Source organism: Hakea prostrata, chromosome 8 (genome assembly GCF_041222555.1).
Source record: "Hakea prostrata isolate BN-2017 chromosome 8, UWA_Hpros_2, whole genome shotgun sequence".
In the NCBI taxonomy this organism is placed as follows: Eukaryota; Viridiplantae; Streptophyta; class Magnoliopsida; order Proteales; family Proteaceae; genus Hakea; species Hakea prostrata.
The window spans coordinates 43,892,621-43,906,264 of NC_142607.1; the positions used below are offsets into that span (position 1 = coordinate 43,892,621).

At 42.2% G+C, this 13,644-nt stretch overlaps 1 protein-coding gene across 1 annotated transcript in view; it reads right to left on the reverse strand.

Annotated features, from left to right (window-relative positions):
• Positions 1-13,291, reverse strand: part of LOC149008053 (MACPF domain-containing protein CAD1-like) — a 29,605-nt gene extending 16,314 nt beyond the window's left edge. The window contains exons 1-4 of the mRNA XM_089166550.1: positions 12,457-13,291; positions 11,530-11,768; positions 11,244-11,439; positions 11,050-11,127 (exon numbers count right to left, since the gene is read on the reverse strand). Coding sequence (XP_089022676.1) covers positions 11,050-11,127; positions 11,244-11,439; positions 11,530-11,768; positions 12,457-12,720 — 777 coding nt within the window. The 5' untranslated portion in view covers positions 12,721-13,291. The remainder of the gene's footprint in view (positions 1-11,049; positions 11,128-11,243; positions 11,440-11,529; positions 11,769-12,456) is intronic.
• Positions 13,292-13,644: the final 353 nt, after the last annotated feature.

Sequence of the window (13,644 nt, forward strand, 5' to 3'; positions counted from 1 at the left end):
GGAAGAGTCGCCTTCATTAACCAAAGTGCATTAACTTCAGCAAAGTGAGGAGATCAAGTATGCAACAATAAGGTGCTATCCAGAGATATATACTCATATGCTGCTGGGTAAACATAGACAAATAAAGGTGGTACTGGAGAAAAAGCTTAGAAGATTCTCTAGAGAACAAAGACAAGCAAACATGCAGTTACCATGGAAGGATCCATCACATTAAGGACACATCCTAGAACTTCATGAGATGACCTGCTAAGTTTCCTAAACCAATCGTACCCACCCTGCCATACGTTAACGGATATGGATTTTTAAGCATTGACTAGTGTTGTGAAGGGAGAGTACACCTCAACCTAAACAACCATGCAGTCTGTCAACTAGGCAATGCTGGCACACATGCTGGCTAACTGTCGAGCATCTAGACAACCAGCATTACTTCAAAGGGACCCCCCCCCTTCTTTCCAATCAAGCTTGCTTGCTAAATCAAAAACTCAACTTATATTATATCCCTTTTAATCTTTTCCAAAACAAAGCTACAGTACCTCACTCTGAATTCTGAGAAGACTCAGAAAGCCCCTTTTTTTCCTTCTTGACACCAAGAATCCTAGGTCCAACCATAGAAAAAAATTCACGGGAAACTCAAGTTTCAACTAGGTGAAAATGGGAAACCTAGGTGGGAAGCTAGGAAATTTTGAGGAAACTTAGGACTTTTTTGTCTAAGTTTCAACATGAAGTTTCAACAGGTTTTAGGGAGTATTTTAGGGTGGGACTCTGCATTTAAGCTAATTAGAGTATAAAGAACACATTGGCTGTATTTTGCTAAAAAAATCAATGTAGCTATGTCATTTAATGTACATAACATCAATGTAGAGTTGTCCGAGAAGTACACTATAAACTTAACTAAAGTACATAACATTCAATATATAATTTCTAACTTTAAAACATCAAATACAAAGTAACTGATAATAAAAGGAAAGTACAACTCAGTGCCAAGAGGAGTGCCTCAGTGGATCCATCATGTGAGCCAAGTAATACTATGCATGTATCATCCTCTCCTCCAACCAACGAACATAGACATCCCATGACGCTTTATGCCTATGGTTGTCAAGGTAATCGACAACTGTAACTTTATAAGTTTGATCAACAACATGCCTAAGATAACCAATCTAAGGGAATAACCAATTTGGATAGGGAAGTCCTGATGGAGGGGATATTTGCGTGGTATTTGGGAAAACATTAAAAAAACAAAAAAATTGAAAATTTGGGAAAGCTATGAAACTTGCAGGAAAAAGTTCCAAGTTTCCACAAAATTTCCCATGTTTCCAAAGAAATTTGGGATTTTTTTTTCTCATTAACCAGCTGGTCCAGCTAGGTTGAACCAGGTTTCAAGGTTTTGACAAGTTTCAAAGAAATTTCGACGATTTCAATCAAAACTTGGGATTTTTTTTTCAGTCCCCTAGTTTTTCGTTTCGAGGTTCCCAAAATGGGAAATTTCAGTCGAAATTTCGCGAGTTTCAACCGAATTTTGTTCTATGGGTCCAACAGATTTCTAGCGCGGTTGGTGATCCTGTAATGCACTAACTCTATGCTCAATGGGTCTAAGTTTGAACACCATGGATATTAAATTTCCCCCTTACAATCTAAAATATAAATAAGTAAATCTAGGACTATATATACTGGAGAATCTCTCCTACAAGAAACTTCATGAAGAGTCAAAAGAGTGTTCCCCTACTCCCAACGAAGTCCAAGTCTAAGGATCCATATACCTGCAACTCTTTCTTATTACCTTTTTTTTTTTTTGAGTTGGGGGGGTGGAGCTTGGGTCGGGAGGCAATAATTCATACGTCTGCAAAATTCAAGTTTGATTAATCTTCTTCTTCTTGAGAATCTTTTTTCTCTTCCTCCAATGAAGTCCAACACAATATATTGAACCATCTTGAAGAAACAAGCTTCTTTTACTTCTTGAGACTCTTTCATTTCTTCTCTTAAGGACAAACACACTACAAATTGATAAATATCCTAAATATCATGGATGCTAGGAGACTTTTCCTTCCTGAGTCAAAAGAGTTTGAATGCAACATTTCAACAAAACAGTAGTCTTCCTTGCGATCATGTAGATCAAAAGAATTTTCCACTTCCTAAAATCAAAAAAATCGCCCAAATGAGAAATCAAATATTCTACCCAAATAAGAAAAACTTTCATCTAATGAACTCTCAAAGTGTGTGTGTGTGTGCGACAAGGGAAAGGAAAAGATAAAACAACTCACCTGCTGGAATCCCTTAACCTTTGCTCCTCTGCCTTCCCGATCACCTAAATCCCCTCCGTCATGTCTTCAAACAACCGTCCGCCTGACCACCTCTAGCTGACCCTTGTTGCAACCCCCCCCCCTTCATTAACCCTGCTGCAACCAGACCCTAAAACTCCCTCTATCCCTCCTCCTCCGTTCCTTCTCCCTCCAACTGAGCTCCCTCCTTCATCCCTTCATCGTCCACTGACCCTGTCCCTAACAGTTGCTGCCCCTCCTATGCCACCGAAGCGGTATCCACCACTGGCAATCAATAGTCATGGGACAATTCCTTGGTCTTTGCCCCCCTTTTGGTATTGTCAAAGCTTCACTTTCCAAACAATGTAAGGTTCAAGGTTTACTGGATTCTTACTTGCTTGACTCTGGTATCTTCCTCTTCAAGTTCAACTCCTCCGTCTGCAAATCCCGTGCTTTGGAGGGCTCCCTATGGTTTATTGGTAACTCTCCAATTTTCCTCAGGCCATGGGAGCCATCAATGCCTCTCCGCAAGGTTGACTTCAACTCAATTCCCCTATGGATCAACTTCCCAAGTCTACCTATGAATTTTGGAACCAAGAGTGCCTCAGCCACATCAGCTCTGCTAGTGGTCCCGCCCCCTTTGCACCAAAAAGAAAACTCTCTCGTATGCCCATATATGCGTTGACATCTTAGCCTCTAAGGATTTCCCGTCGTTCATCACCATCAAAGAAGACAAGGGTCTCTACTATGACCGAGTTGTTGTGTATGATTGTTCCCTGCACCGCTTCTTCAGTCATGAAGCCTCTCGCTACAACTCTAGTTTGATTGCTCTATCGCCATCTTCATCCCCTCCGGCAGCCTTCGTCACTTTCCCAAATGAGCATATGACACTCGAGGATGCTGCTGCCAAAACCGTTGTTGTTTCCATCATCGAATCTTCGGAAAAAATCACTGTCGATGATAACTTCTCCACCCATGTTGCCATCACCAGGACCAAAACCTACCGGCCCAAACATCAAAGAAGGAAGCCTTAAAGTCGTACTGCTAAAAGAAGTGCTTCTCTGCCCAACGAAGCTATGTCAACTCAAGGTTCTGCTCTTGCTCCATCAACTGATGGTCACCCAGTTGTTGCCTCCCGATCATAGGCTGAAGTAGGTATGCTCCCTCCAGATCCTCAAGCTTGCCCGTTGGTTATTCCCTTTCCTGATAACACTGCATCCTCCCACTAAAAGCCTTCTTACAAGCTCCCCTAATTTCCCCCTCTGGTTTTGCCTGCCAAGGCAATTCTCCCAACACCCCTATATTGTTGCCAAAACCCCTTTTACCCCCCTCATAATACCGGTTCAGTTTAGTCAACTTTGAACCCTAGCGGTGGACCTTAGTACTGGCCACCTGCTCCACCCCTTTGGCCCCGTTGATCCACATTGGAGCCAAGCCCACCATTCAGCCCATTTACAATCCCTCTTTTGAACACATCAGGCCCTCTAAACCATTCAACTTATTACTTAAACCATCTCAGACCCCTTTAGCCCACCTCCCTTGAACTTAACACCATCCACCCCTGACTCAAGTTCCTCTTTTGACCCTAATGTCTTTTAAACCCCTTCCCTTATTGGATCTACCTTGTGTGAGACATCTCCCCTGTGTTGCGACTTTTAGTTGGACCTTCCAGCCCCTATTTTTGATGCCCCTAACAACCCCATATAATTTCTACGTCAAAAATGCTTATTTGGAATGTGAGAGGGCTAACTCCCTCATTAAGCAAGTTGAAGCGAAAAATGCCATTCGTGAATCAAAAGCCACTTTTTGTGCCCTTCTTAAGACCCATGTCCACTGTGATATTGTCCATCGTATCGCTCAATCTATAAGCTCTCTCTTGGTCTTTTCTCCCCAGCTCAACCCTCCATCCTAATGGCCACATTTGGATCCTATGGGCCCCGTAAAGATTCCAAATCTCCCTCTTAGCCTCCTCTCCCCAATTGATGCATCTATGCAACTCTTTGCCCTCTTCGCCCTCCCCCTTTTTTCTCTCCATTATTTATGGCTTCAACCACACCGCCGAATGTGCCTCCCTCTAGGATTGACTACGCTTTGTATCGTCCTCCTTGGCAGATTAGCCATGGGGCATTGGTGGGGACTTTAATATTGTCTGGTTTTCTCATAAACGGGATAGTGGTCCTGCTTCTCCCCTGGCGATGGTTGATGCCTTCAATTCTTGCATCGATGACCTTGGTCTTACTGATCTCCAATGGTCCGGTCATCTTCTCACTTGGTCTAACCGCAAAATTGGGTGCGATCAAATTGCCTCAAAACTTGACCAATTCCTAGCAAATGACCTATGGCTCTCCCGCTTTCCTTCCTCCCATGCCTCTTTCTTTCCTCTCAATCTCTCGGACCACTCCCCCTGCCTCCTCCACATTCAAGATTTCTCATCCTTCAACCCCAAACCCTTCAAATTCTTTGACATGTAGTCCTCTAGCCCCTCGTTCCTTCCCACTATTAGGGCAGCTTGGGATAAGCTTGTCCATTGCCCCTTTCTTCCTCTCAATGCCTTTGCAAGGAAGCTTAGAAATACCAAGGATGTCCTCTACTCCTGGAATGCTTCCACCTTCAGTTATGTCTCCTCTGGGGTTTCTTCTTGCCACTCAGACCTTGAGAGGGTCTAGTCTCTCCTTCAAGCTGACCCCCTTAATCCCTTCCTCGTTATGATGAGAAGTCCCTCTCCTTGGAGCATTTCTCCCTTAGCTCCCAAGAAGAAAGCTTTCTCCGTCAGAAGTCGAGAATCAAATGGCTCGAGCTTGGAGATGTTAATATTGCATTCTTCCACTGGTCTCTTAAAGCTTGCCATAAATTTAACTCCACCCCCATCCTGCTCAATGGCACCTAGATTTTTGACCAAGTATTAAGTTCGAGGTGATCTCCTTTTTCTAAGGCCTCCTCGCCCCTCCCTCCCTTCTTCCCTGCTCCCCCACATCCTCCTTCCCTTCTTAACAAATTTGTGGATCCTTCCTCCCTTGATTCCCTTCGAGCTATTCCATCCACTGAGGAGATCCTTTTAGCTATCTACTCCCACAAAGCTAACCGAGCCCTAGGCCCAGACAGCTTTAGCATGGGCTTCTTCTTAGCTACCTCGAATCTTTTAGAAGAGGATCTTGTGCGTGCGGTCTACAGTTTCTTCTTCAATCCCTCATAGCTTGCCTCTGTAAATGAAACCTTCCTCTGTCTTATCCCTAAAACACCGGGCCTCCTCCCTTACGGACTTCCACCCCATCTCTCTCTACATCCTCCTCTACAGATTCATCTCCAAGATCTTGGCTAATCGGCTCAAGAAATTCATGCCTTCCTTGTTAGCCCAAACCAATCGGCCTTCATCTCAGGTTAGGGTATTGCAGATAACATTCTCTTTTGTGCAAAGCTTGTGCTTGGGTTTGACAGGGCCTCCAATTCCCTTGCCGCTCTCCTTAAAGTGGAATGGATCTCCATAAAGCCTTTGATTCCATTTGTTGGGACTTTATCAGTAATGTCCTCTCAGCTATGGGCTTCCCTCCCCCCCCCCCCTTTGTCCACTGAATTGAAGTCTGCATCTCCACTCCTCACTTCTCCATTATCACTAATGGCTCCCTTGCAGGATTTTTTTCCCTCCAACTTTGGCATCCGTCAAGGATGCCCCATGTCCCCCTTCCTTTTCTCTCTTTCCCTAGAGGTTATCTCCCAAATCCTCCAATTTAAAACTGATCAAATCATCTCCACCGTCCCAAAATGCAAAGCCCTCAACCTCACTCATCTTGCTGGTGCAGACAATCTTATGACCTTCTTTAAAGCCTCCCACTCTTCCATTTCATCCATCCATCTGGCCCTATCTTTCTTCAACTCCCTCACCGGTCGTAGGGTGAACCTTGACAAATCCACCCTCTTTCTTTCAGGTGTCTTTGACTCTGTTAGAGACTCTCTCCAACAACTCACCAGCTTCAAGCTTGGTTCCTTTCCTCTTGTTTATTTGAGTCTCCCCCACATCCCTAGTAGACTCACCAGCCACCATTGCTCCCCAATGCTTGACCACATCCATAAAAAATTACAACTCTTGAAAGGTAAGCTCCGCTCCTACACCAATACCTCACCGGTTTGGTCCTCCAATCTTCCTATCTTTATTGGTGCGGTATCTTCTCAATTCCTAAGTCCACCATCTGCATCATGGAAAGTCTTTTTTGTGCCTTCCATTGGATAGGCCAAGAATCTTCCCATTTCCTTCTTCCTAATAGTTGGCCGAACATTTGCCACCCTAAATCCAAGGATGGTCTGGGTATCGATCGGATTCGTAGTGCCAATGTGGCTTGCCTGCTAAAACTTATCTGGAAGATTGCTTCCAAGCATGATTCCATTTAGGTCAAATGGGTCTACTCCTAACTCCTCAACCGACTCAACCTAGACTACCCCCACTCCTTCCAACCCTTATTGGGTCTAGAGAAAGCTTCTCCATTTAAGACCTCTCACTCTCACCACCATCTCAGCCCACATTTCCACAGGTTCCTCCACCTCTTTCTAGCTTGACCCATAGCGTTCGATAGGCATCCTCTTCACTCTTGTGGGCCCCGTACAGTGTATGAGTCCCATATCCCTTACTCAACCCCCCTTTTCTTCATCTCTAATGGTTCTTGGCATCCTTTCCCCCATCCTTGTCTCACACAAGCTTGGTCCTCTCCCCCCCCCTCTTATGAACATTCCCCAGGACGTCCCTATTTGGCTTCCTTCCCCTTCCAAAACCTTCACCACCTCCTTTGCTTGGAACCTTTTATGTTCTCCTTCCCCCACTGTCCGTCGGTTCCCCTAGTCTGCTTGAAAGGACATATTCCCTATCACTCCCTTACCCTTTGGAGAGCTCTCAATCTTGGGCTCCCCACCCAAAGCTTCCTCATTAGCCGCCATAACCCAGCTAACCCTAACTATATCCTTTGTTTGAATGGTTTAGAGGACCTTAACCACCTTTTCTTCACTTGCCCTTTTGCTAGTACTCCATGGAAGAAATTTCTTGCCTCCATTTGGCCCCATTCGCGGCGCTCTCACAGCTTTGCTCAAGATTGGTCTTGGATCTTGTGAACTTATTCAGGCTCTTCTATCTGTGATCGCGTTGGTAAGCTAGTCTTTGTTGCCACCATCCACCATCTGTGGTGGGAGAATAACCTAAGGAGATGGACTCCCATCTCACTCCTTGGACATGATTTGGAAAGGCATCTACTTTGATGTCTCCTTTAGGTTTCTATCTTCCCCCCACCCCCTGTTGAGGATACCCCAAGGAACAGGCTCGTTGTTACTGGGGTCTTGATTGTGTTTTCCGGCCTCCCTCTCGAAGGCTGGTCTCTCTACACATTCCTTTCCCTTGCAGTTTAACATATTTGTATTCACCCAAAAAAAAAAAGAATTTTCCATTTCAATGACACTAGCAACAAAATTACTCAGAGTTTGGCATATTTGTTTCATTTTTAAAACGGAATTGTTAGCCTTCTTTGAATTTTGTTGAAAAACAATGAGCTCTTGTTTTTCAGAAAAGATTATACAAGGTGCCATTCTTTTTCCTTTTCCACTGCAAGACTTCAAGATCTGGCAATTAAATCACAAACTACAATCATTAAGAAAAAAAATTCATAATATCCATGTACATCCCCCTCCCCCTTTTTCTCTCATCAATCCACTAAAATTTCCTTTTTCTCCCCCTAATTAGTCAAACTTCTCTACTTCGCTCATACGTCCCATCAATTGCAATATAGCTTTAAACCTTGATACATATGTTTTCACGTCCCTCTTTCTTTTCCCCCCTTTTTTGATGGGGTTGGGCCACCACGGTGGGTTGGAAACTCCTCCTGTTCATTTTTATTTTCTTTGACAGCTACTTAATTAATTCCAAGCTTAAAACCTTAAAGAAAAAATGAAAATAATTCAACCCAAAGGTTGCTTTTCTAAGGCACATTCTAGTGTTAAATTTCCTTATGTCATATTCCTTTCTGATAGACATACTTTACTTTGAATCAAACACTGATAAAAACACTTAACATGAATCTAACACTAATGCTAGCAGGATAGTTAGCACAAGGCTTTACGTAACCTTTTAGGACCCCCTTTTGAGCCTCATTGACCAACCGATCAACCCACTTCTTGGCCTACATCAAGAGAATTTTTATTCTGGAACAAAGAATTCATTGCTAAAGCCCCGAGAGGGAAAAGAGAGGATATACAAAAAAAGGGGGTAGGTTAAACCGACTATGTGACTGTAAGGAAGAACCTAGACCCCAGGTAACAACAATTAGTCTATTCCTTGGGGCCCAAAACAAGGGGATGGGGGGATGGGGGAGCCTATAGCTTAGCAGAAACATCAAAGCAGATGGCTTCCCAAATCAAGTCTAGAGATCTGGAACTGGAAGTCGATCTCCTATGGTTCCGCTCCCACCATAAGTGAGAGACCATAGCACCGAAGACCAGCTTGACAACAAATCACAAATACTGGTGCTAGAGAAGGATCTTAAAAGCCGTAACCAATTCTTGTAGATCCTAGCTTCTATCAACAACAACAACAAAAAAAAAATCTTGTAGAACCCAAAGGACTGCCTAGAATGTGGTCGAATGGAGGCGATGCCTTTCCTCTATAAGAAGCGGGAGAATTAGAGAAGGGGCGGACTAAAAGAGATGGTTAACATCTTTAGGACTATTCCATCGAGGATACAGTTGGGGTTGATAGAGAGGTGCATATGGATGAGAAAAGCCCTAGGTGGGAAGGTAGAGGTTAAAGCTCCCCAAACATGCATGGCAAGGAATATGGCCTTTGAACCAAACTAGGGGATACCAAAAGAAAGATTGGCTTGGCGTTTGGCGTAGGTCCTAAGTAGAGGAGTTGGAGAAGATGCCAAAGGGATGGGGTGCTAGATCATGCAAGCATGTGGGATGGGTGGTAGGGGAGGGATAAGGTTGAACCATACATAAGTGAGACTCAGGTTTAGCAAGGAAGAGGATGGGAGATTCCACGAGTTGTTACAGACGAATTTAGACAGCAAGGTGAGTTTTGGAATGCGGGATGCATAAACCTGGTTAGGTCCTAAGAGGTTGTAGAGGATGCCCTAATGATGTCAAGGGTCAAACCATAAGAGAGTAGAGGAACCATCCATGATCTAAGTGGAAGTGACAGAGATAGCTAAAGGCCTAAGAATGAAGAGCTTCTTAAGAAAATTCAAGATGGGTTATAGGCAAGGTTTAAAGTATCCCATGATATGATACGATACAAGCCAATACATATCCGCATTGGACACAACCAATACGATACATCTTAATACGACTCTCAATTGAATTGCACTAAAATACATTGTTCAGTACAATACAATACTCAATACGGGAAGATATGTCTCTTAAAATCACTTGACCACTATGATACTCAATACCGATACTTTAAACCTTGGTTAAAGGGAAGGTGAACATCCAAATGGAAAGCAAGTACGAATGAACCCAAATAGAGTTGTGCTTGGTGGAGATCTTCCAGATGAGTTTTAGTAGGTTGAAAATGTTGTAATCATGTATCCTACGAAATCCAAGGCCACCTTTAGCTTTTGGGAGGCAAGCAGAGGACCAGCTAATAGGGTGGAGGAAGCAGGAGGATTCTTGGTCTTTCCAAAGGAAGGCACAAAAAAGAGCTTCCATGGCAAGTCATGGCTTTAGGAATAGAGAAGATGCCTCCTTAGTAGAGGTAGGAGGATCGGAGGATGGATCTAATCAGGATAGTCCTACCAATAGAGAGAAGCTTACCTTTCCAGAGTTAGTTTTCTGGGAATTTGGTCAAGCATGAGGGACTAGTGGTGGTTGGTGAGTCTGCCAGGAATGATGGCCGCCCAAGGCAGGTAAAGGAGAGGCAATAAAGAGAGAAGTCCATGAAGTGCAGGAGAGAATCTCCAATGGTGTCCAAAAACACCACCCAAAAAGAAGATAAAATTTATCCAAGTTAACTCGAAGACTAGAGAGGGAGGAGAGGATGGAGGAGATGGAAGAGTGGAAAGCTATAGAGAAGACCATGATATCAGCAAATTGAAGAGAGATGAGGTGTTGGCAATTTTGGATTGGATGAGCATCAAGCAAAATTGATCCCCAACCCCCATCCCAAAAAAAAAGCCACATCACAGGTCATACATTAACCACTTAACAGATCACTTACTAACCCTTTCACAAACCTAAGCATTATCATCCACATTGAAAGTAAATCTTGTTTGAACTATTACTGGGAATTGCATTTCTCCATATTTTCTTATAACTGTAGCATTGATATCTTTCTACTGGTCCAGAAGTGGATTTGCTCAAAGTGCTAATCCATTTGGTTTCCATAAAGTGAGTCAACTCAAGTTCCAAGACAGTATTAAACCTAGTGGGGTTTAGCCGTCCATTCTAAGGTATTATTTTCTTGAGATCCAAATGATTGTAAAACTCCTTGGGCAAATGAGAAGAGAATTTCAACTAAGTCATCTTCAACTGAAGCAAAATTAGATGGAAGATTAAGTGGAATGGAATTGCACCCATGTCAACACTAGTTATTTTATACAGAGTTAGGAAAAAAAGATGCAAACACAATCAAAGATCAAAAGAATGGAGGAACACCAAATGAAAAATAGAAGAAAAAAAATCCATTGAAAATATGCTTAAGGATAGACAAAGGGTCTGCTAGAACAGTTTAAAATGAATGGTGCACCAAACATGCACTTAAACATCAGCAATATATAAAAGAAAATTTGCACATAAGCATGTTTAAAACATATAGGTAGTTCCATACTTCTTTTCCAGAGAGGTAAGGAGCACTAGGTGGTTGAGGGTATATCCCTTGGCCATTGAATAAACCTGGGTCCACACCCTGCAAATCCAGGAAATAAAACAGTATTTTTTCAACTCAAAGGAAATGCAGAAGAAAACCATATAAACACACTCATATGGAAGTATAGGGGTGAAAATTTTATCTGAGACACTAGCCTTATCCTTCAATTTTATTGGACCTGAAGTCGTATGGCTCTCAGAATCAGAGAACCTTTGATCTCCAATATCCTTAACATACTTTTTCATCTCCATGGTCGACAAAGGTGAGGACTGATGCTGCTTGACATAGATCACATCCTTGCCACCAACAGTAACAGATGTAATGATATGTGTCCCAAAGTTCTCGATGAATCTGGCACAGTGTAAAAATTAATCTTAAGGGAAATGGTATATCTAGCTAAGAATGTTTTCCTTATGGACAAGCTAAACATTTTCCTAATACCTTGCCAAGGCTGGTGGGTCCCATGAAGATGGGATTGCTTGCTTGACATTTTCCTTCAGCACTAAAGGGGACTTTATGAGCTGGACCTTGCAAAGAGGGATGTAGATTCCATCCACAGCAAGGCTTTTTGTAGAAGCAGCATCAATCTGCTTGGAACCAGTAAAGCTGAATACAGAATTAAAGATCCCAAGTGGTATATTTCCACAAAGAAGAGACCTTTTATTAAAATATTCCACCATCTGCAGTTGAAAATCAACAGAATAATATGAGAATAACATTTAGCAGTGGAAAGAATCCACATATCAGTTACATCTAAACAATTTAAACGACGACACCATATGATGTAAATACCGGTACTCAATATTATATAGACTGTCCTCAAAAACAATTTTCTGGGCTTTTCTTTCTTTGGTAAAAAATTTCTGGGCTTTGTATCCTAGTGGATATGACCTTTTTTTTATTAAAACAAATATTAGAAATGGTGTTCTAAGCTTTTCCGGATACTTCTTAAAGACTTGACAAAAGGTTCGGTAAGTTTAGCTTCAGAATATGAAATATGTTACTATGCCTCAATCACTGGCAACCCGGGTTCCATGAAACGACGAACTATGTGCTTATGTTTGTTACAACTTCATATCCATATCTGGGCCTTATAGGCTGAGAAATGCTAGAAGCTACTTTAGATCTAACAATAATTTCGTGTCCATCCGAAGGAAATTCTCGGCTGCCATAAATTATTACGTAGATAAACATAGGAACATCACACTATAATTATATTTTTCATGTGTCTCCTGCAAATCCTCTAAACCATATCCAAGAAACTAATGTTTCAACTCAGCAGTTTGGATCACCATCAACAACCCTGAGACTACGAAGGCCGCATGAAAAGTGAGGTGAAGTAAACAATAAGAAAGATTAGATACTGACCTCATCGTAGCCGCAAACTCCCGAACTCCGACGTTCACTGGGTTCCAGAGAGCACTTGATGTCTCTAGAAACATTAGGCACAACCAGATCCTCATCTACAACCAGATCCTTTAGGTATTCTTCATCCACCTCAACTACAGTAGAACCTGCAACCCCTTTGCAGTAAAGCAGTCTATTATCGAAGTTCACATCAAAACCCCTACCTAAAGCCTGTATGGAATTTAGAACAGTGTCGAAGGCCGCCGCATTTTCCTCCATCCTCATCACCTCCGAATCCAGAAACCAAAGGGAGAGATGAAATTAGACCAAACTGTAAATTTCTTCAAATCCTTCATTCCCATTCCAACTTAAAGCAGAACCCAAGTCCCAAATTCTCATCTCAATTTTATTAAATGATAAACTCAGCATCAACAAACTATCAAAGCGAAATTTCTCCTCTGGGTTCCTTGAAAAAACACGGAAACGACTTCACCAAATCAAAACTAACACCGATGTTTACGTAATTTCAATGAAAAAAACGAAGACTGAAACCTCTATTATCTATTTCCCCACCAATGAAAATTGCAGATGGGATAGATGACCGAAGCCCCAAATAACCGTTCACCAAATCCTACCACCCAAACATCTTCCCTCCCCTTGACTTCAGTGAAGAACCCCCGAAACACTCACAAACTCTCCTGAAGCATCAACAACCGATCCCAGGTCTTTCAAAGTTCCATCTTTTCAGAATTTTGAATCTCAGATTTCTCTTTTTCATTTGCCTTTCCTTCTTCAAATCATTACTTCAGCTTTTATTACTTCTCGTGCCTCAGCAATTTACTTTCTTTTTTGTCTGCTTGGGTCTCTGTGAAAAATGGCGTTGAAGCATTGACCACAATTTTGAATAGTCAATTTCTCGTAATTCTCACGGGATAATGAGTTGTCCTAATAATTGATCCAACGGTTACGATCGTGAGAATACAAGAAATAGTTGGGACCATTTAATGATATGAAATACGTATTTGGTATTTTAGTTCCTACCAAAGAAATACGTATTTAGGGAGGTCAAGGTCAACGGGAAGTTTTAAAATTCCTGCTTTATTAAATGGAAGCCTTGAGGATTGACAGAGATGGACTCGAAACTTCAAAATTTTCTTTTTCTTCTTTTTATTTTGGGCTGTAAAATTCAACATTACTTATTTTTGTCGA